Source organism: Emydura macquarii, unplaced genomic scaffold, assembly GCF_026122565.2.
Source record: "Emydura macquarii macquarii isolate MOO-44397 ecotype Brisbane River unplaced genomic scaffold, CSIRO-AGI_Emac_v2 contig_2636, whole genome shotgun sequence".
Lineage (NCBI taxonomy): Eukaryota > Metazoa > Chordata > Testudines > Chelidae > Emydura > Emydura macquarii.
The window spans coordinates 15,520,678-15,542,942 of NW_027132773.1; the positions used below are offsets into that span (position 1 = coordinate 15,520,678).

Genomic DNA, 22,265 nt, shown 5'->3' on the forward strand with positions numbered 1-22,265 from the left:
AATCAGTACTAATTAAATATATCAAAACAGAAAATATTCTTGGTTCTTCAATGTACAGATGCTGAAGCCTCAACTTAATGACTTGTTACCCAACGTATCCCAAATATACTGTAGTTTCGTCACACAATTTACTTCACTGAAAGTGTCAACAATAGACAGTTACATAATAATAAAAAAAGATAATAGTCATTTTCACTTCTATTCTCATTTGAATCTCATAACCAGTAGGATGATCAATTTCAAAAACTTATTAGTTCTACTTGTGTGAACCATTCAACACTCTTTTCAAAATCAGTTTGCATTGCAAAACTATAGAGGCAGTCTTCGTAATGAACAATTTACAATTAATATTTCTCCCAACACATATTTCCCGGTTTTACATAACAGCAAACACAATCACTTCAAAGTTTAAAAGTTAAAACATGGGTAATTATTGTTTATGTCTGAGAAACAATGCTGTAATGTATGTGCCTGTACTAAAGAGGCTTGACAAAGTGTACTTTTAAGGAGACAAAAACAATAACAAAAAGGGAATTTCAATACCTTTCTACTGTATTTTAAAATCAACGGTAGCAAAACCACTATCAGTGGGTATATAATCTATATTCCCCTTGTTCAAATATTTACATAATGGAGAAAAATTAAAAATATATCTCAATAAAATCTTTAAAGCAGTTGACTTTTTTTGTGGTGTACCATACGCCACATGCTACTTTCCCAACGAAAATCTTGCAAGAGGGTAAACATTTAGCATAACAGCACTTCAGCTGGTTGTGCATCTGGAATAAATTGGCGTAGCTCTGTTGATGTCAGAGCTATGTCAGTTTATACTGGCTGAGAATCTGACCCTTTCAGTTTTAACTTATGGAATTTCTGCTTAATTTTCCCATTATGGTAGACAGAGGGACTCAGAGAGTCAGAAGAGGATGGGGTTGTGGGTTGCAAATCCAAAGCAGAGGACAATCCTGTAGTTTCCAGAATAAGCTATTGCAGAGCCTGCCCTTCTGTGCTGCTCTCCTACCCCATAATCCACCTGGCAGTATGACCCCTTTAGGACCCATGCTGTCATTGGCTGAGCTTCACAAACCCATACCCTATAAAGAGTTAAGTGAGAAAGAAAGTGCAGAAGAGGAGTTATTGCTCCAAAAAGGAGTAACAAGCAAAAGGATTTACATATGTATAGTGGACATTTTGTTCCATAATGTATTTATTTTATATGTAAAAACATCAAAGGTCTGAACCTGCAGCATTAGAGTTAATGGGAGTTTTGCCTTTGGATTCATTGGGAGCAGGAGCAGCCTTAAACACACATAAATCCCACAGTTTAAAGCTTATCTACATTCAGGTACAGACTGTGCCCTAAAACCTGCCTTTATCAACTTTAGAGAGGATGGATGATTTTGTGAGTAAAGCACTGGGATAAGGAAGCAAGAGATCTGGGTTCCACTAATAGCTGTGCCATAGATTTTCTAGATAACCTCAGGCAAGTCACACAATCTCTCTGAACTTGAGCTCCCCATCTGGCAAACTACTTCTACCTCCTCTACCTTTTGTCTTTCTTGTCTATTTAGCTCCTGCAATGACATTCATGCAGATGAAGCCTCTGTCATGCCATTAACTTTAATAGGACTGTTCATGTGCTTCAAGTTAAGCATATGTCTGAGTGTTCACAGATTTGAGTCTTGATGGTAAACTCTTCAGGGGAGTAGCTGATTCTTACTCTGTGTCTGTACAGTGTACAGCAGATCAGGGCCCTGATCTTGGCTGAGGGCTTTAAGCACTACTGTAATAATAATAATAATAAAAAATGATGACAACTTTTGACCATTAGTATAGTCACTGCAGTATTTGTGATAACCCCTCACCCCATTCCAATTGGCAATTCTCAGGGAAAGGGAACTGTAGGTAGCCAGAATTTCTGAAAACCCCGGCCATCCTTTATATAGGTGTCTAAATAGGGATATAGAAGCCCAGATTTAGGTACCCAGGCTTGAAAATTTTGTCTGTTGTAGAGATGGTAATAAGTAAAATAATATAAGTTGTGAAATGAAAAGAAATAGATTGACATGGCTATTAATTATTAAATGCTTAGTTCTCAAATGTTCATGCATTTTACTGACTTGCCACTTATCGTTTTTTAAAAAAAGACTTCATAAAGACAATCTTTTTGAGTCTCCCATTGAGATAATTAGTCTTGTGTGTCTTTTCCAGCCTTCTGACATCTTGGCACGACATCAACTTTTATTGACACATAGAGATGTTTTTTGTAAAGCAAAAACTCTACAAATGATTGCTTGTCCAGGTTTTCTCAAAGCGATCAAGACAAAACTTCTATACCTGTCTGACCCTCTCTAACAAAGAAAGCACTACACCAAAACTGGTTAACGTGTCTGAAAACCAGCACCAGATCGGCTGCAACTGGTATTTCCTTCCCCCTCGCTCCCAACTCACATATAAGAAAGCAGTTACATGTTTTTTGGACCAGAATCTGGTCCCTCTGCCCCTACATACCACACCAGCAGGAAATGAGTGACATAAGTGGCATCAACAAACAGAAGAATTTCCCCGAGTGCAGGAGCCACATCGTGCAGTCGATGATACCCATACACTGCCCACCACTTGCTATGCCCAGCGATATCAGGGGCGTGCTGGTGATTGGGCCAGGAAAAAAGATGATTACAGTGCTCTGTGATACAGCTATTCTGTTCTGCACAGCAGCCCACAGACAGCTGCAGGGAAACTGCTGTATATTATGTTGTAATTACATACAGCACGGCTCCTGTAATTTACAGTAGAGATTGCATTGGCCCCTAGTACAGCCACAGTCTGGATAGCCAAAGCCACCTTTTTGCCCCCTCTCCTCCTGAACCCCACTATGTGCTGGGCTTTGTCCTTTGGAAGTTTCTTATGACAAGAAAATATGAGCTTATGGATTTTTTTTTAATGAAGTACAATATCTTTCTCCAGATTCCATGCAATATTTACTAATGCACGGGCAGAGTAGTACCATACACCATTATTGCTAACAATATTTCACTGAATATTTGAGAAAAATGTTTGAAGAGAAAGAATTATTTCATTACTGCACCCACATACTGATAGCCATATGACTTCCATATAAAGTCAGCAGAAATGTTACACCTAAAAGTCTACAGATCTTTTTGAAAGCTTTCTCCCCCATCATCATTTGCAATAGTAGATTAGTATTATCTTTGCAGACCATAGTTCATAACTTCGTAATCTCAAAAGAGATGCTGTCGTTGGGTTACATTTAAAGAAGCAGTCCACTGAAAAGTCTCTCCTTGTTTCAGGGCCAATTGTGAGGCAGATGCCACTTGTGTTTCAATGCCGATGCAGCATGCTATAGAGTCAGTCATTTTATGTCCTCTCTTCCACAAAAACTTTGTATTTGTTGTTTGTTTGCACTCCTGGTTCTACTCTGAATAGTAGCTCTATAAAAATGGTGTTGTTAGGGTACCAAATTTATTGTCTCTCATGGTTTCTACATCAAACATGCTCATTTCACAAACAATAGGATGCTTTTCTAGAAGTTCTATATGGGGAGAGGTTTACAAAAATCAAATGCAAAGCAATCCCATCTCTTCTGGGTCCTTCACATTAGCTCTAAGTAAATAAAATTTTTGGAAGGTCAAGCTTTGTTGACTGACTTTGGTCACTGAATCAAGAGGCCAACTGATCCTTTGAAGCTAAATGTACACAGAGGAAAACTAAACATACTCCCACAAGCATTGCCAGAATATTTCTTCAACTTGTTGATACTGTACCAATACATATTCCTATCGTCTTCATTTATAGAAATAGGATGCAATAATGCAAGGCCTCCATATATGGAAATTCAATGCCAGGGGGCTTTCAGGATTGTTTCAGTGCTGAAGAATGATAACCAAGCATTACTACTTATGCTTAACTGAAGTTTTCATTGGCTTGACAGATCCCATAGGTACCTATAAATTAGTGTTGACAAACATACTGCATAACCCTTAACAGGGATGTTTCCTAAAACTCCAAATTAAGACTATGGTGACCTACTAATAGAAGACAAAGTGGTTCCACCACAAACCTTTAATTTAAGGGGAAGTTTCACTATAAATATATATTATACACAACAAAAAATCTCTAAACTAACAGAACATTATTAATGTTGCAATGTCGAGTACTTAAAAGTTAGGAAGTGCCAGAATTAAGGTTGCCTGAGCCACCTTAATAATGTTCTTTAACATAGTGTGTGAGACTGAGAGAAATTTCTTACGTTTTTTAAAAATTAAAACAGAAATTTCATCATGTGGCATCACAGTGATATCCACATGGTTCATGAACAGGCTTGGAACTTTTAGATCCACCACAGAGACCTCTTCCCCTTGAGCTAATAGAGTACCTGATAGCAATAGTAGGTTGTCATCCTCTATGTGGATCAGAACTAGAGGGAGATGGGACACTTTGCCAATGGGCTTCACAGATATTTGCTGATAGCAGGAATGCTGAGACTCAGGATTCTTGGATTTTATTTTAGGCTCTGGAGGGGAGTGTATTCTAGTGGACATAGACTTCTCTGCCGCAGAGCCTCCAACCTCTGTTTGTCCCAGTCCTGTTTCTTTCTCATTCCTGATTCCTTATCCCAGTCTCATTCTCATTTAGCCGTCCCAGTCTTGTTGAGTGGTTCAAATTCCAATCTCAGTCCTTCCCAAGCTCTCAGTCCCAGTCTCCTTGCTCAGCCAGTGTTAGTCTCCCCCCACCATAACTCCCAGATACCCTCTCTCGTCCACCAGCCTCCAGTCCCAGTCTCGCTTTCCCCACAAGCTCTTTGTCCCAATCTATTTCCCCACCCCCTCTCCTGCAGGTCCAAATCTCGTCACCTATGAATTCAAATCAGGAAGCTTCCTCTTCCATGCTGCCTGACGCCAGCAGGGAGATCATTGAGCGCACAAGAGACACAATTTCTGTACTCTCACTTCAGGTGCCTGGACCCAGCTCAGCCCATAGCAACACAGTTCTGCAACTGAAGGGAAAATCCTGCTCAGCCCTGAGCATGCAGATACCCAGCATGTAAAATTTCAGCCAACATGGTTAAAGGGTCTAATAATAGGAAGTGTCAAGCAGACTTAATAGATGGTACTACCATTTACCATCCCCTGCTCCATAATCAGTGCTAGAGATACAATCCCTAAGAGACTCAGTCACTTATCACACAACCACCCAAAGCTTCTGTTATTCGCACTTAGGTTAAAGATAGATAAAGGAAGCAGCAGCAGCAGCAAGAAACACTTAAAAGGTACATTGATCTCATGTTAAAATATTCAGGATTCTGAACATTGACCTTTAGCAATCTAACGATACCCCTGGACACAAGTTTCCTTTTTGATTTTTTATACAGATTTCCTGGGGAGAGGCAAGGGGTTCCATTCCCAGTCTCCCACTAGAACTATGTATCAAACAATGATCTAAGACAAGTAAACACATTACATCATGTTGTGGCAATAGCCATAAAAAAAGCAGTACCATAGGTTATTAAACAGCCATCTTTTTACGTTTTACTAGTAAAAACCCAATTTTGGTACAGTTTTTCTTCTCATAAAGCTTCATTATTTCTGGGACTGTACATAGCATGACTCAGCCATCTGTGATAGATTACTATAGATTTTTGTATCTTCAATAGCACATTTAAGATAAATTGGTTATAAAATGCTTAATTTCTAGCAATTCAATGTGTTTTCTAATATCAGCGCTTATTTTTAATAAATTAGATGGTATTGACTTTTATTTATGCAGCCCCTCTCTTGGAAGAATTATCATTTAAATAGTCTACAGTGGTTTCATTTTTTTATGATTTCCTTCCTACCTACACAGTGAATTCTGCTGTGAATTCATGGAAGACAAATAAAGTCTTGTCTACAGGACATGTGCTGTGTGAGATTTGCACCCTGTCCACCAATGCTATTAGTGTTGACCTATAACATCTCTCCAGGGCCAAAAGGTGATTTTCTGCCTGTTCTTTGAAATCTCCTGAGAAAGAATTGCCGCTAACTGCTCAAAGTCAAATTATCTGTGATGGCTGGTGATGTGGACTATGCTCTACTGGGAATTTAAAAGGCATCACTTCACTTCATTGGGACTGCCAACTAGACTGGAACCAAGGTCTCAGAAGTGAAATGCCAGGACTTTTATTTACTGAGTTTGCAGTATTTTCAGTCCATAACAGCAGGTTTTAAAGGATGACAAAATGTGTAGTCTCTATCATTTTGATTACATGGAAAATCTACAAAACAAAGTCAGAATGATTCCCAGTCCAGGTCTTTCATCTCCTTTGGTCTGCCAAAATTACAGCTGAAGTGTATTAATTTATTATTTTATATTTACTCTTTGCTTTTACACATAAAGAACTCAAAACTAGCCTTTTTATGCAGTATGGGTCAAAAATTAATATAAAAACAAACAACTGTAAAAAAACCTTTTCTATGGAATTAATGGCTTTATCTAAACATTACTTTCATTATCTGCAGTACTCAAGACATAACAGAAAGCTTGCTACACTTGTTTTGGTTAATGGCATGGAATACACAGCATTTTATCATGACAAGTTATTCTGAAAGACAGGCCAACATACTTTTGTATAATCCATTCAGAACAAGCTAGACAAAGATACTTTGCTATTCCATGACAGTTATTTTAAAGGCAGATAGCTTTTTAGATAAAATCCAATTGAAAAGAAATGGGATTGTGATTCTTTACATTGTTAACTTAATCCAGTATTTATGTCAATTTTTATTAGGTTGTGATTGTTGTATGTGATAACAGTGTGACTTAAGAACTCACCTAAACATTTTTATTCACTTCTATTTGTGTGTGTAACATTTCTCACAGCATTATTCTGAGTTTGCTATTTCCTTTCCCATAGAATCACAGGACTGGAAGGGACCTCGCGAGGTCATCTAGTCCAGCCCCTGCACTTATGGCAAGACCAAGCATTATCTAGAGACCATCCTTCACAGTGCTGGTCTAACCTGTTCTCAAAAATGTCCAATATGGAGATTCCATGTTAACACTAAACCTTAAACCTTACACTCCCTATTATTACAATATGCAGCAGTAATAACCTTAGTTAAGGGTAAGCTGATATTAGAGCTATGCATAAAATTGATGTTTTCAACTCGCAGACAATTAGGAAAAAATTGTATCAAGTTTCAGAAAATGATTTTTTATTAATTTCCCGTGAATTAAAAAAAATAATTTTGAGTTGAACAATGTGTTTCAGTTGACCAAAACTAAATGTGTTGTTTCAATTTTGAGCTTTTAAAACATTTTAAAAACATTTAATGTCAAATTGAAGAAAACTTTAAAACAAAAAGTAATTTTGAATAAAAATCTTGAAACATTTTGTTTTAAAGATGTGTAAATAAAATGTTTAGATTTTTTCAATGGGTACTTTTAAGGGTAGTTTTCAACTGAAACAATTCAATGAATTCAACATGAATTCAGAAAATGTTTTGGTTGACCTGAATCTACATTTTGCTGAAAAAAATTCTGATAGAAAAATTTTGCTCAGCTCTAATTAGGACCGCTATTTGTTCAATTCCATAGATTATTAAGCCATAGGAAATTTAGTGAGAGGTCAGATATTTATAAAAAGAGGAAAAAAAGATGGGGGGACTTAACAGTAAAAAACAGTTACTAACCTTCCGTAACTGTTGTTCTTTGAGATGTGTTGCTCATGTGCATTCCATGCTAGTTGTGTGTGCCTGCCACATGCACCGGTGTCAGAGATTTTCCCCTCAGTGGTATCCATAGGGCCGACTTTAGTGCTCTCTGCAGTGGCGCGTGTATGTACCAGTATATAAGGCGCTGCCGATCCCCCTCCCTCTCAGTTCCTTTTTGCTGGAACTCTGACACAGGGAAAGAAGGGTAGGTCATGGAATGGACATGAGCAACACATCTCGAAGAACAGTAGTTACAGAAGGTTAGTAACTGTTTTTCTTCTTCGACTGCTTGCTCATGTCCATTGCATGCTAGGTGACTCACAGGCAGTACCTCTGGAGGTGGGCCAGGAGTTCACGGACATGCCACCTGCAAAACTGACCTGCCAAAGCCCGCATTGTCCTAGGCTTGCAGTCTGATTGAGTAATGGGACGTAAAGGTGTGCACCAAGGACCAAGCTGCAGATGTCTTGAATTGGGATTGGGCTAGGAAAGCCGCTGATGTGGCTTGAGCTCTCATCAAATGGGCTGTTAAAGTGGCAAGAAACACGGCCTTTGCCTGCTCATAGCACATACATATGCAGAAGGTATCCAAGAGGAAATTCTTTGGGATGAAATTGGTTGTCCTTTCATGCATTCGGCCACTGCTATAATAAGCTGTGTGGACTTCTGGAAGGGTTTAGTTCTCTCTCTCTAAAAAGTCAAATGCTCACCTGACATCCAATGTGTGTAGTCTTCTTTCCTTGTTAGAGCTATGTGGCTTAGGAAATAATACTGCCAGGAAGATGTCCTGATTGACATAAAAATGCGACACTACCTTTGGCAGGAACGCAGGCTGAGATTGCAACTGTAACTTATCTTTGTAGAATATAGTACAGGGAAGTTAGCGCTTTGATTTCCAAGACACGCCTCACTGATGTAATCGCCACCAGGAAAGGACCTTCCAGGACAAGTGGAGAAGGGAGCAGGATGCCATGGGCTCAAAGAGAGTCCCAGTGTGTCTGGAGAGAACCAGGTTGATCTCCCATGGGGGGACTGGATGTCTGACCTGTGGGAAGAGCTCTTCATTTGACAGTCATTTAATGAGAGAAGATTTAACTGTCCTGGATGTGCAGATGAAAAGCTGAGATGGCTGCTAGGTGTGCCCTAAATGATGACAGTGCCAGGTCCTGCTGCTTCAGGTAGAGTAAGTATTCCAGGACGGACAGCACAGGCACTTAAGATGGGGAGAGGCTATTCTCCCTCGCCCTGCAGGAGAAGCGTTTCCATTTTGCCAGATAAGTGGTCTTAGTGGACATTTCCTGCTCTCCAGTAAGACTCTCTGGACCTGGGTGGAAAACGCTCGTCCCTACTGGCTTAACCATGAAGCATCCATGCTATCAGGTACAAGGAGCTGAGATCCGGGTGTCAAGCATAATCCTGTGAGATCAAGTCTGGATGGACCAGGAGTGTCCATGGGGCTGCCATCACTAGGTCCATTACCAAACAGACTTCCATACTGGATTAAGAGATGTATAGAATGCTGTTAGATCTTAGCTAGGAATCCAGGACCCCTAGTTTAAAATCCAGTCCATGAGAGCCACTGCAGCATCCCTTAGGCACGTTGCCTTGGTGAAAGTGATCAAAGTAGCAGTATGGAATTCAGTGCATGCTTTCACCAGGCACTACCCTTTGGACTTAGCATAATGTGCTGATGCTCAGTTTGGAAGAGTGGTGCTACAGACCATATTTTGCTAAGAACTCTTTGCTCATCATCCACATGGTGAAGCACTGCTTGCTGATCTCCCACCAGTCCCATTCCCTGGCAAAGCCCCTCTCCTCATTGCCACCACTGAAATAACAGACATATTCATTCAGTCACCCAACACCAATTTTTTCTGACACTCCCCACAACACAAACTATTTAATTTTGTCTCCCACCATTATCTCTGCCCTCACCAATAAACAATTGATGTAGACAAGATCTCCACACAATGCAGACTCTCACTACAACTGATACTGGCCATCCGATGTAAAGCCACACGGACATGCTGTATCTCAAATTAGCACTCATTGTTCTGTCAAAATATGTACATCTTTATTGTATATGAAGTTATTAGATTTTGCTATATGGTTTTTATTGAAATATGTTGTGAGTTTGGGAGACACCCACTGTTATCTCTCCAGTGGCAACAAAGGAGGTGACCCACCCCAAACAGGCATTAAGCGACCATAATAAGCCTTTGACCAGCAGAGGACTTGTAAAAAAGAGAGTTACAATTCTGTAAGTGATAGCTGCACAAGCATCACACAATGAGGACTGCTCAACTCTATGACTCAGTTGTGCAAGCACCACATAATAGAGATTGATCAATTCCAGCACTCAGTAAGGCCCACCAGGACATGCCTGGGCCAGGATATTTCCTGGGACATGAACTGAGAGTATAAAATAAGGGACAATGAGACCACCTCTCTCCTTCCTCACCTACTCTGAAGGCAACAAGAATGCTGCAAAGACAAAGACTTTGAACTGATGAGACTGGTCCCAGGCTGAGAAGGAAATTCAGTCTGTATATTAAGAACTGTAACCTGCCTGCACTGTCTAGTGGGGTGAGAAAAGTTGTTTGATTCAAATCTTGCTTAGTCTGAAAGTTTAGAATTTAGAATGCATGTTTACTTTTTATTTTCTTAGGTAACTATCTCTGACCTTTATGCTTCCCTCTTACAATCACTTAAAATCTGTCGTTCTGTAGTTAATAAACTTATTTTAGTGTTTCATCCTTATCAGTGACTTTGTCTAAAATGCTTGGGGAATCTGCTCATATTACGAAGGCTGGTGCGTGTCCATTAATCTTTGACAAAATATCAAACTAATTATAGAATCATAGAATCATAGAATATTAGAGTTGGAAGGGACCTCAGGAGGTCATCTAGTCCAACCCCCTGCTCAAAGCAGGACTAACCTCAGCTATATCATCCCAACCAGGGCTTTGTCAAGCCTCAGCTTAAAAACCTCTAAGGATGGAGATTCCACCACCTCCCTAGGTAACCCATTCCAGTGCTTCACCACCCTCCTAGTAAAAAACTTTTTCCTAATGTCCAGCCTAGACCTCCCGCCCTGCAACTTGAGACCGTTGCTCCTTGTTCTGTCATCTGCCACCACCGAGAACAGCCTAGCCCCATCCTCCCTGGAACCCCCTTTCAGGTAGTTAAATGCCGCTATCAAATCCCCCCTCACTCTTCCCTTTTGCAGACTAAACAAGCCCAGTTCCCTCAGCCTCTCCTCATAAGTCCTGTGCTCCAGCCCCCTAATCATTTTTGTTGCCCTCCCTCCAACTTGTCCACATCCTTTTTGTAGTGGGGGGCCCAAAACTGGACACAATATTCTAAATGCGGCCTCACCAATGCCGAATAGAGGGGAATAATCACTCCCCGTGACCTGCTGGCAATGCCCCTCCTAATGCAGCCCAATATGCTATTAGCCTTCTTGACAACCAGGGCACACTGCTGACTCATATCCAGCTTTTTATCCACTGTTACCCACAGGTCCTTTTCTGCAGAGCTGCTGCCCAGCTCGTCGGTCCCCAGTCTATAGCTGTGCATGGGATTCTTCCTTCCTAAGTGGAGGACTCTGCACTTGTCCTTGTTGAACCTCATTAGATTTCTTTTGGCCCAATCCTCCAGTTTGTTTAGGTCACTCTGTATCCTATCCCTACCTCACAGGGTATCTACCACTCCCCCAGCTTAGTGTTGTCCGCAAACTTGCTGAGGGTGCAATCTACCCCATCCTCCAGATCATTAATAAAGATGTTGAACAAAACTGGCCCCAGGACCGACCCCTGGGGAACTCCGCTTGTGACCGGTTGCCAGCTAGACATGGAGCCATTGATCACTACTCGTTGAGCCCTATACTCTAGCCAGTTCTCTATCCATTTTATAGTCCATTCATCCAACCCATACTTCTTTAACTTGCTGATAAGAATACTGTGAGAGACAGTATCAAAAGCTTTGCTAAAGTCAAGGTATGTCACATCCACCGCCTTCCCTACATCCACAGAGCCAGTCACCTCATCATAGAAAGCAATCAGGTTGGTCAGGCATGACTTTCCCTTGGTGAATCCGTGTTGACTGTTCCTGATCACCTTCCTCTCTTCCAAGTGCCTTAAAATGGATTCCTTAAGGACCTGCTCCATGATTTTTCCAGGGATTGAGGTGAGGCTGACCGGTCTGTAGTTCCCTGGATCCTCTTTCCTCCCTTTTTTGAAGATGGGCACTATATTTGCTTTTTTCCAGACCTCAGGGACCTCCCCCTGTTGCCACGAGCTTTCAAAGATAATAGCCAATGGCTCTGAAATCACCTCAGCCAACTCCCTCAGCACCCTCGGGTGCATTGCATCCGGCCCCATGGACTTGTGAATGTCCAATCCTTCTAAATAGTCTTGAACCCGTTCCTTCAGCACTGCGGGATGTTCGCCTCCTTCCCATTCTGTGCCACCCAGTACAGCAGTCTGGGAGCTGATCTTGTCTGTGAAGACAGAGGCAAAAAAGGCATTGAGTACCTCAGCTTTCTCCACATCCTCCGTCACTAGGTCGCCTCCCTCATTCTCTAAGGGGCCCACAGTTTCCCGAATCTTCCTCTTGTTGGCAACATGCCTGTAGAAACCCTTCTTGTTCCCCTTCACGTCCCTTGCTAGCTGCAACTCCAATTGTGCTTTGGCCTTCCTGCACGTTCGAGCAGTCTTTATATAATCCTCCCTAGTCATCTGACCAAGCTTCCACTTCTTGTAAGCTTCTTTTTTGTGTTTAAGTTCGCCAAGGACATTTTTGTTAAGCCAAGCTGGACGCCTACCATATTTGCTATTCTTTCTGCACATCGGGATGGTTTGCTCTTGTGCCCTCAATAAGGTCTCTTTAAAATACAGCCAGCTCTCTTGGGTTCCTTTCCCCCTCATATTAGCCTCCCAGGGAATCCTGCCCATCAGCTTGCATTATTCAAGAGAAGGTCTTGAGCAGTGTAGGATGGTACATTTCTGGGGTGCAAGGCTGGAGACTGGGGAGGATTTGCTGGTATTTCCCTGGGTATAGTTCATGAGTGGCTTAGAGAGCATTCATGTAACTTAGCTGGGTGTGGCCCTACATGCTGTTGACTGAGTGACCTGAGCACCTGGAGAGGTTTGCTGCTTGTCACTAGCAAAGCATCATGAGAAACAGACCAAGCTGGAGAGCTAAGGGGACACAGAAGTCCCATAGTTCAAGGTTGTGCCCATGGGATCCAGTCATTCTCACACACACACACACACACACACACACACACCTTCATCCACAATCAGTACACACATTCACACAAGCCACCTCCAACTGATATTACTCCACCAAATGTAATTGATACAACCACACACAAACACAGCCTCTTCTCGCACAATCTACAATTGTCTTACTATCCACAGTCCCCCTCAACAATTGATACACCACACACAAACGCACACTGGTCTCCTCACAACTGATGTGCACAAGCACCCAAAGGCTGGGGGATCTTCACCCCTCAGGCAGCGTGAGGAGTCGAGAAGGCAGGAGCTGCTATGCTGCAGCCTATTCTTTGCTGGCACAACTCCAGCTCTGTGATTTCAAGAAGAAAGGAGACAGAGCACTGGTTGTTCCATGGACTGAGGGACCAGCTGTCCTTCAGCACATGGAGCAGCTCTTATTAATCTGTGAAGTGACAGGGGTGGGAAACGATGGCGACAGGCACAAAGAAGTGCCAGTGTGGCATCTGGGTGCAAACCATCTGTTTCCAAGCCCTGGCATTATGAGCGGTGCAGCTTGCACACTAAACCTCTAGTAGCAAGTACTTCAACTTCATAACATTTTTTGTCCCTATCAAGAGAGTCTACAACCAATTCATTTTCAAAAGAAGTTTTCTAAACCACTGTGGACAGCACCTCTACTATATCTCCTATAAACCACTTTAAAAGATGGCTCAAAGTACAGGTGAATCTGAAGAGAAGCAAAATATTTCTTAGGTACACTAAGGGTAATTTTTCTGCTACCTGAATTGCTTCAGACTTCCAAACATTTTCATTCCAATTATTCAATGAACCAAGCAGAGGATGAATTTAGTTCTCATGAATATATTTTGTGCAGATATTCCAATTTATGTTTAGTTTTATTCACAATATCATTTATTGCAGGCCAGATAATTTTGTACAACCTATTAATGAATACATAAACATGGTATATTGGGTTGATTTAATATTAACTTTGTTTTGCTTCAAAAAATACTTGCCTTCAAATTAATGAACTGGATTAGAAAATTTATGTTTGTGTTTTTGTCATGTACTTTAGGTGACCCAATTTCCTGAGAATTGGTGTTTGTTTACATGTTTTAATCAGATATTTCCTTTTAATACATTGCAGAAAATAATCAATAAAAGAACTCAAATGTTAGGAAAAAATTGTCCAGCTTATATAAGCCTCTATTTATATTCTGGATTTATTTCTAGCTCCTAAATTAGTCTCAGCAGTTAAAGGGGAAAAGTTGTCAATTTTTCAAAGATTTATTTCAATGGTACAAAATATGTATGGGTACATTATAAAATATGAGTATTTTTCTGAGAATGGTTCTAACCAGAAATTAACCAAAAATAGTTCAGGAAAGTAACATCCAATATTTGAAGGCACTTGAGGTTCATGTTTATTTATCATCACGGGAGGGATTTTTCAAAAGTATCTGTGGGAACTAGCTGACTAATTTCCTTAGGTGTTTTTGAAAACCCCACCCTATAAGTACTCAAGAACACCACTCTAAAATGTTAATATTATAAAATAATAAGTAGGATCATTTCGAACTGATTTATTTTGCTATCCATTTTCAACAACATTCTTACAGAAATGAATGAGGAACACTAAATGGTGGTTATTAATCTTGCCCTTTTTCACAATAACATTGAAATCAAATATATTGCCAACATGGCATAGAAAGAAGCTATTGTGTGAAGACAGATTGCTATAGCTCAATGCTGCTGTTTCGTATAGCGTTCCAAGTATTATAGGTTTTTACCTCATAATCAAATGTTCAGTCTTGGTAAGACATAATATGTAATGGTTAATTTTTGTTATGAAAGGTTTGAGTATAGGCAATGATTCCTGAGAGCAAGCTGTGTGAGCAGCAGAAGGGATTGTTGTCCATCTTGGTCTCTGAATAGAATCAGTTCTTGAAGCAGAGCTGTTCCCTGGGAACTGGTCATTCATTTTGGGCTGACTGTCTAGATTTCTTCTACAATGAGAAACCAATCTGCACGTCCCCATACATCTGTGCATGCTTGGCAGAGGGGCAATGCTGGTGCCAAAAGGAGTGCTAATTAAGTAGACAGAGGTGCAAGTATGTAGATTTGTGTCAACAAATGCTTCAACACAAAGGGGTGTTAGGCTTCAGCCCTTTGAAAATATACCCTTTATTATCTTTTATATATTTAGAAGACAAGAACACTGGGCTAGCTGTGGTCTTAATAAAAATAACTATCAGTGTACTTAAGGGTTTCTCTTGAATTCTCTTGAAGCCATTGCGGCCCTTGTGGCGAAGTGAGTGTGTCAATGGCCAGGTGAGTTTACGGTTCAAATAAATGAAGACAAACCTGTTCACAGCTAGTCTCCCGCAGAGTCATGTTAAGCAATAGGCCCACCCGATTTAAGACTAAGCAATAGAATTTTGTGACTGTCTTTTTTTCTTGTGGTTTTTTTTTTATTTTTGTTTGTTTGGTTTTAGTTTTTGGTTTTTTTAAAGACAGGAGGATGTAATGAATGGGCAACAGCAGCAATAAAAAGTACAGAAGAAGTGGGAACTGAAGAACAGCTGGTTAACCAGAATGCACTTAGTTGTTTCCGCTGTGCTGGCATTAACTGCAAGTGTCCGTTTGCAGCACACAGTAGAAAAGTGACATGTTGGCTGGGGTAGGAGGAGCAAACCAGAATGGTGGGAGAAGCCATACAGCCATGTTAGGAGAGCCATGATTATAACAAGCTGGGAACATCACAGTTTTTAGTCTCTGAGCAAAAGCAGGGATGATATTGACTTCCTTTGCAAATCATTTTGAGAACTACTGATGAAAAGTGCTACCTATATAAGAGCAGAGCATTATCGTTAAGGGGTTAAAAATGGGAGGGAAATTGCCACACTTTTAGGCATCATCTCATAAATTTGATCCTTAATTTCTCTTAGTCCTAGAAAGGCCTAGTTCCCAGGACAGCCCAAAATCTAGAAACAGACTTTTCAGAGCTCCCTTCTTTATAATCCCCCCTGATATAGTATTTTGCTGTAACGGCAATCAGCCATATTCCTTACAGGTCTGGGTTCCCCCAAAATACCTGCAATGAGGACAGACACCTGTGTGAACTATTTTACTTAGTGTGTGAACTTTCTACCTACCAACTACTGTATAAATACTATCAGTCCTACCAGAAAGCCCAAAGCCCTGTGCTCATCTATAAAAATTCCTTTGCAATTGTCTGGCATAAATTTGCCATGGGGAATCAGATACTGTAGATGATGAGCAGGATTTGCACCTGTGTAATTTTCATAAGGTTACCTTTGTGTACACATTTCTTGTCTTATTAAAAAATATTGAGATGTACAACACTGACATTCCTGTTAAGAATATGTAGCGAGAAATTACTAAAAAGTTGTCATCTAGGATACTCATACAAAATTTACTGAAAAGCCAGTGTTCCTATAAGGAGTCAGAGATTAAGGCTCACAATACTTACTTGATAATGTCTCCTTCAAGAGCAATCACTCGTTTAATGATCTTCTGTTCAGGGTTTTTAGGAGACCTGAAAAAGGATAAGGTTATACAATCAGTAATGTTCCTGTTGTTTTAAGAAAATGAAAAGAAATTTCACAAAGAAATAGGCACTATTAAAGTCATTATGGGATTCCATGTTCTCCCTGATATGGCATCAATCATGATGTTCCAGCTAAAGTAAAGCCGCTGCTATCATTCTTATTTCAAACCATCATGAAAAAAACAGATGCTGAAATATCAGCTGAATGCAAAGTCTAAGATAATCAACACTCTTTTTATTACAGTAGAAATGGGGAAGACACTTGACACTGATGAAATTAGAATGTCCCATTATTGATGATGTGGGAACCTTCGCAAATAAATTCATACATTTAAACCTGAATTTTCCATCAAACTTTAATAATATAGAGTATTTAAACATTTATGTTATTCATTCACTTGAAAAAAACTCAAAATGAGATTAATATTTATCACACTAATTTAGGCAAATCTTGCAGAGGTAAGCAAAGGAGTTTAGAAAAACAGATAGAATTTTCCAAAAGTTTCAGCTTTATACAAAGTCACCTAATATATCACATTTTATTTAAAATTGTTTTTCATACAATATTTTATGCTGAGTGTGATACAGTTGCACACTTAAGCATGTAGTAATCAGGAAGCAAAGGTAAGCCTGCATGCACAACTTGAATTCTACATCCTTCTGCATATACATTAAGATATATGATCATGCTATTATTCAAAAAATACAGTGTACTATCAAAAAATTTCTATACCTTCACATATGATCATCAAATATCTATTTGTGGTATACTTACACTTTAGCCAGTTTTTTACTTCTAAATGCTTAACTGTGCAAACAATGTAATTTTTCCATGTTTTCTTAATAAAGATTTCCATTTCTTTGTTTTTAAGAAAGGCCATCAAATAGCCCACGCTTCTGGTTTTCTCCTGGCACTGACTGAGGTTCTGTACATAAGACTCTGAGGTTAATCAGCTTGTTAGAAATGTTATCACAGAGCTTTGCATTATGTTTCTTGCTCTTGACATCTTGGGTCCTGCTAGCCTCACTCTAGAAATCCACCAGTATCTTCATGTCACAGCCTCTGGCCAGCTGGCAGCATGCTGAGATAATGTCTTTGTCGGGTGTATTCTTCAAAGGCAAAACTAAGATGGCTTTGGATGGGAAACTCACCAGAGATGAGTTCAGTAATCTCTATTGGAAGCCACATGAAACTAGGGGGACAGAACACCAAGCAGGCTTATTTGCAGTGGTAGGTGACTTCTGGTTAGGAAATAGGGAATAGGCAAGAAAGGGCCACAAGGTTCTTGGAGGATTATGAGGAGACATTGGAGAATTGGTGCCCCAAGATTGTTGTATTATAGCACTTGCCTACAGTTCCACTACAGACAAGTCATATTAGCAGCTATCAACGGAAACTCACTTGAGATCTGCTCTATACCCCTGGTCATGCCAACTCATGTTACTACCACCTCCACTCACATGTGATAGAATTTTGTTTGGAGGCAAGGGTCAAGTTAACAGGAACAATACTATACTTCATATTAACTCAATAGGGAAGACAAGCCCAAGGAAGGAAATGTCAGCATAGGGGCTGATGCAGATTCATGTCCACAGCTCCCGTCTTCATAAGAGTGATCGAATTGCAGGGAGGCCCGGCCCAGAGACTCAGAAGGAAAAGGATCAAAGCAGAAAGACATCTGCCCAGCCTATGACCAAAGGATATGTTTCCTTCAGAGCAGTATGTGGCCATGGCATTTCAACCTGGTGAGCCATAATTTCAAATGTGATAATTTAGTCATTAGAATTATGTCCTGAGATCATTTACTGTATAAAGTCATTTAATGTGACTCTTCTTTGAAATACTTTACCTTCAAGCTAACTCATTGCGCCATTTCTCTCTACCAGTCTGAAAACAGAGATTATTTTTATGACCCCTTTGTATGTCATTCTTGGGAGGAACCCACCAAGTTTTAGATACCTACAAGGTTCTAGTAGTTGGAGCACCAACAGCACTTGTCACTGCTACCACCCCTACCATATCTTTATGTGCCACTGCTCACTCAGGATCAGCCTGAGAGAAGACCTATTACTTTTTACCCACTAGAGTTACTGTAAATTAAACCATTTCAGTAAAATTTCATAGGTAATTGATTTGTAAATGTATTTAACCAAAGGGAAATAGTAATACATAATGTATGTGCTAAAGTGTGTGTTTGCTAAAGACTGAGTGAAAACAGCCATCAAATTTTAAGTCTGCCCTTTCAAAATTCTATTTCACACATTACTTTTAAAGGTTCTTTTGAATTCCCCTCATAAGCATTTCTGTTTGATTAGCATGTACATTTTGTAATGTAATTACTGACCTCTGTGTTAATTTGCACCCACTCAGCAATAATTGTAATGACCTTGAATAAACATCATTCTAAATCAGAGCAAGAACATTCATTCTCAAAGTGGTCACTTTTCTGCCAGTAAGGACACATTAAAAAACTGATTTATCAAAGAAGCTTCAAAGAAACCCTTATGCATTATTTAAATAATAAATGTTTTTACACATTTGAAGCCAGAAAAAATATAATAAAAAAATAAGTATTACATTCATATTTTAATTAGAATTCATTTAAATGGAAAAAACATATGTAAGAAAAATAAGAACTGGACTTAACAGGATACAAAAAATATGGATACCACTGAACAAGGGAGTTTCAGTTGGCTGCAGATAGGGTATTTAGTTCAACAGTCACAAATAGTGGACCATAGATGACAGAGAATATTCTACAGACACAGTTTTGCACTGAACTTAGCGTAATCACAAGGGTTCTCCTAAAATATGCTCAGTGAAGGAACCTTAACTGGCTGTGGAAGACATACAAAGAGGAGATATGTAGGCAATTTCTGGCTTCAGATTCTTTCTTACTGAATGTCACTGAATATTTTAGCCACACTCTGGCTGCAGATCTGGTCAAAAAGTGAGAAAAAATATTATTTACAAATAATTATTTAGGGCAAATGTTGGCAAAGTTTGTAATCATTATTCAATCTACTCTCTAATTATGAGATAGGCAACTCCTTCGCATGTTAATTTATCTACGTTGTGTCCAGTATGCCTGTGACCAACACCCGCACCAACTCCTATCTCCTACTTGATCCTTCAGTCCCTCCCTTTTGTGTTCACCCATCACACCCTAATGGCAACACTCACTCACTCAACTGGCTTCTCAAGCTCCCCTGATCCAGGGCCACAGCCTCCACTATCCTAACCAGTTTTCTCCAGTTACCTAATATCCAAACTCAATTTTGTGTACACTGTTTTCTTTAGGAAATGGCCTACTGAAGATAGATAGACCCATAACAAGGACTAGTAGTTACCTCTCAAAGACTTAACAACGAAATTCAGAGGTCGTATTTCATAGACCAGTCTGCATGTCTCTGCCCCATCCAGATTCAGTAGTGGCCTTTCAAAAAGGCAGATTGGCATTTTCCTCAACCCCCCACTCACCCCACACACACATACACTTTCCCTTGTTATGAAGCTGAGTGCCTATCAAACCATCCAGGAATATTACAAAAACTTTTAAAATAGAGGCAATAATAGAAAGCCTATCAATGAGCATTAGAAAAACAAACTTCCTGAAAACCATTTTAACCCCAGACCAAATTGCACTCCATATCCCAATTCCTCTCCCCATGAACACTGTCAGATAGGTGAGCCTTGCAGCTGACCCAAAAGTCACCAAATCTGAGACTCACTTGCTGCTAATCCATTTCTCTTTAAATGAGATGCTCTGTCAAGACCCCAGGTCCAGGGATGCAGGTGAAAGCCAGGGTCTGGGTTGGAGGGGACTCAGGAACATGATCCAAGCTCAGTTCAGAGGGTCAAAGCTAGAAGCAGCAGTTAATACAAGTGTCACACTAAGATCAGGTCGGAGTTGAGGTTGATGAGCTGCATTGGGTCAGAGCCAAATGAGCCAGACAAAGTAGGATTAGTGGAACAGAGGCAGTGCGAGAAGTCAGGAGTGGAGCAGGGATTAGGAAAAAAGCTAGGCTTCAGGAGCAAAACTGGGGTCAGGAACCAGGAGCACAGAAGGTATCAGGAGTGCACAGCGAGGTCTGTTTGCAGCAGCAAGCCAAGGAGCCATATACTTGTACAGACAACCTTCAGATATTTCCCGTAGACCTTAGATATCATGCCAGGGCCAATCAAGGAATGCAGTAGGCTATGCCAGCACTTCCATTGTGGGGGCATCCAGTGGTGCTTGAATGTGTAGGGCTCATAGACTGCTGATCCCCACTTCACTAGAGCTGTCGGGTGGTGGTATGGACATGGTAGCTGCCCAGAGGCTAGCAGATTTAGGTCCATGGATCCTCACAGGCTCTTTGCTTTCATTAGCCTACCATCTATCCCAGGCAAAATAATAGAAAAGCTGATACAGGATTTAAATAATTAAAGGATAGGAATATCATTAATGCCAGTCAATGTGGTTTTATGGTTGATAAAGACAACTGCAGAGAGGCTTGTGTAAGGTGTTTGACTTAGTACCGCATGGTATTCGGATTAAAAAATTAAGAATCTTAATAAAGCATATTTGAAATGTATTAAAAACCTGTTAATTGGCATCTTAAAAAGTAGTCAACAATTACAAATCATTATCAAATGGGGATGTTGCTAGTGGGGTTCTGCAGGGATCGATTGAAGGCCTGACACTATTCAACATTTTTATCAATGATCTGAAATTAAATATAAAATCATGGCTCATAAAAATCTGCAGCTGACACAAAGATTGGCAGAATGATAAATAATGAAAAGGCCTGGGCAGTCAGACAATGCTCCTGGATCACTTGTTAAGCTGGGTCTGTTCAAACAAACTGTGTTTTAAAAGAGCCAAATGCAAAGTTATACATCTAGGAACAAGGAATAAAGGCCAGAATGGGGGACTGTACCCTGAAAATCAGTGACTCTGAAAAGGATTGAGGGGTGATGGTGAACAAACAGCTGACAGGCGCTCTCAGTGTGACACTCATAAAAAGAGCTAATGTGATCTCTGGATGCACAAACAGGAGAAGTGAGTAGGTATAGGGAGGTAATTTTACTTCCATATATGGCATTGGTGAGACAGATATTGGAATACCACCTACAGTTCTTGTTTCAAAATTTTAAAAAGGATGTTGGAAAATTGGGGAGATGCAGAAAAGAGCCAGAAAAATGAATTGAGGCTGAAGAAAATGTCTTATAGTGTCAGACTTAAAGATCTCAATGTGTTTAGCATATCAAAAAAAATTGAGAAGTGACTTGTTTACACTGTATAAATATCTTTACAGGGAGAAAATACTGGGTATTAAAGGGCTCTTTAAGCCAGTACAGAAAGGCATAACAAGAACCAAGGGTAGGAAGCTGAAACCAGACAAATTCAAACTGGAAATAAGGTACAAAGTTTTAACAGTAAGGGTAATTAACCAACGGAATTAACTCGCAAGAGAGGTGGTGGATTCTCTCTTTTGATGTCTTCATATCAACATTAGATGTCTGTCTGGAAGATATGAATTAGTCAAAATACAAGTTATTCTTTAATCAAACAAGTTATTGGGCTCAACAGAGGGATAACTGGGTGACACAATTTTATTTCCACTCCGTCACAAACATCAAAGATAATGTTACCAATGCAATTTACCACATAAATTCATTTTTTCAATAGAATGCAGAGAGTCCTACAATCCCAATTAACATTTCTCTAAAACCCATGAAAAATACCAGGTATT

At 40.0% G+C, this 22,265-nt stretch overlaps 1 protein-coding gene across 2 annotated transcripts in view; it reads right to left on the reverse strand.

Annotated features, from left to right (window-relative positions):
- Nucleotides 1-22,265, reverse strand: part of IMMP2L (inner mitochondrial membrane peptidase subunit 2) — a 781,125-nt gene that overhangs the window by 203,294 nt on the left and 555,566 nt on the right. For both annotated transcript variants that reach the window (XM_067564213.1, XM_067564212.1), the window contains exon 4: nucleotides 16,449-16,514. In XM_067564213.1, coding sequence (XP_067420314.1) covers nucleotides 16,449-16,514 — 66 coding nt within the window. The remainder of the gene's footprint in view (nucleotides 1-16,448; nucleotides 16,515-22,265) is intronic.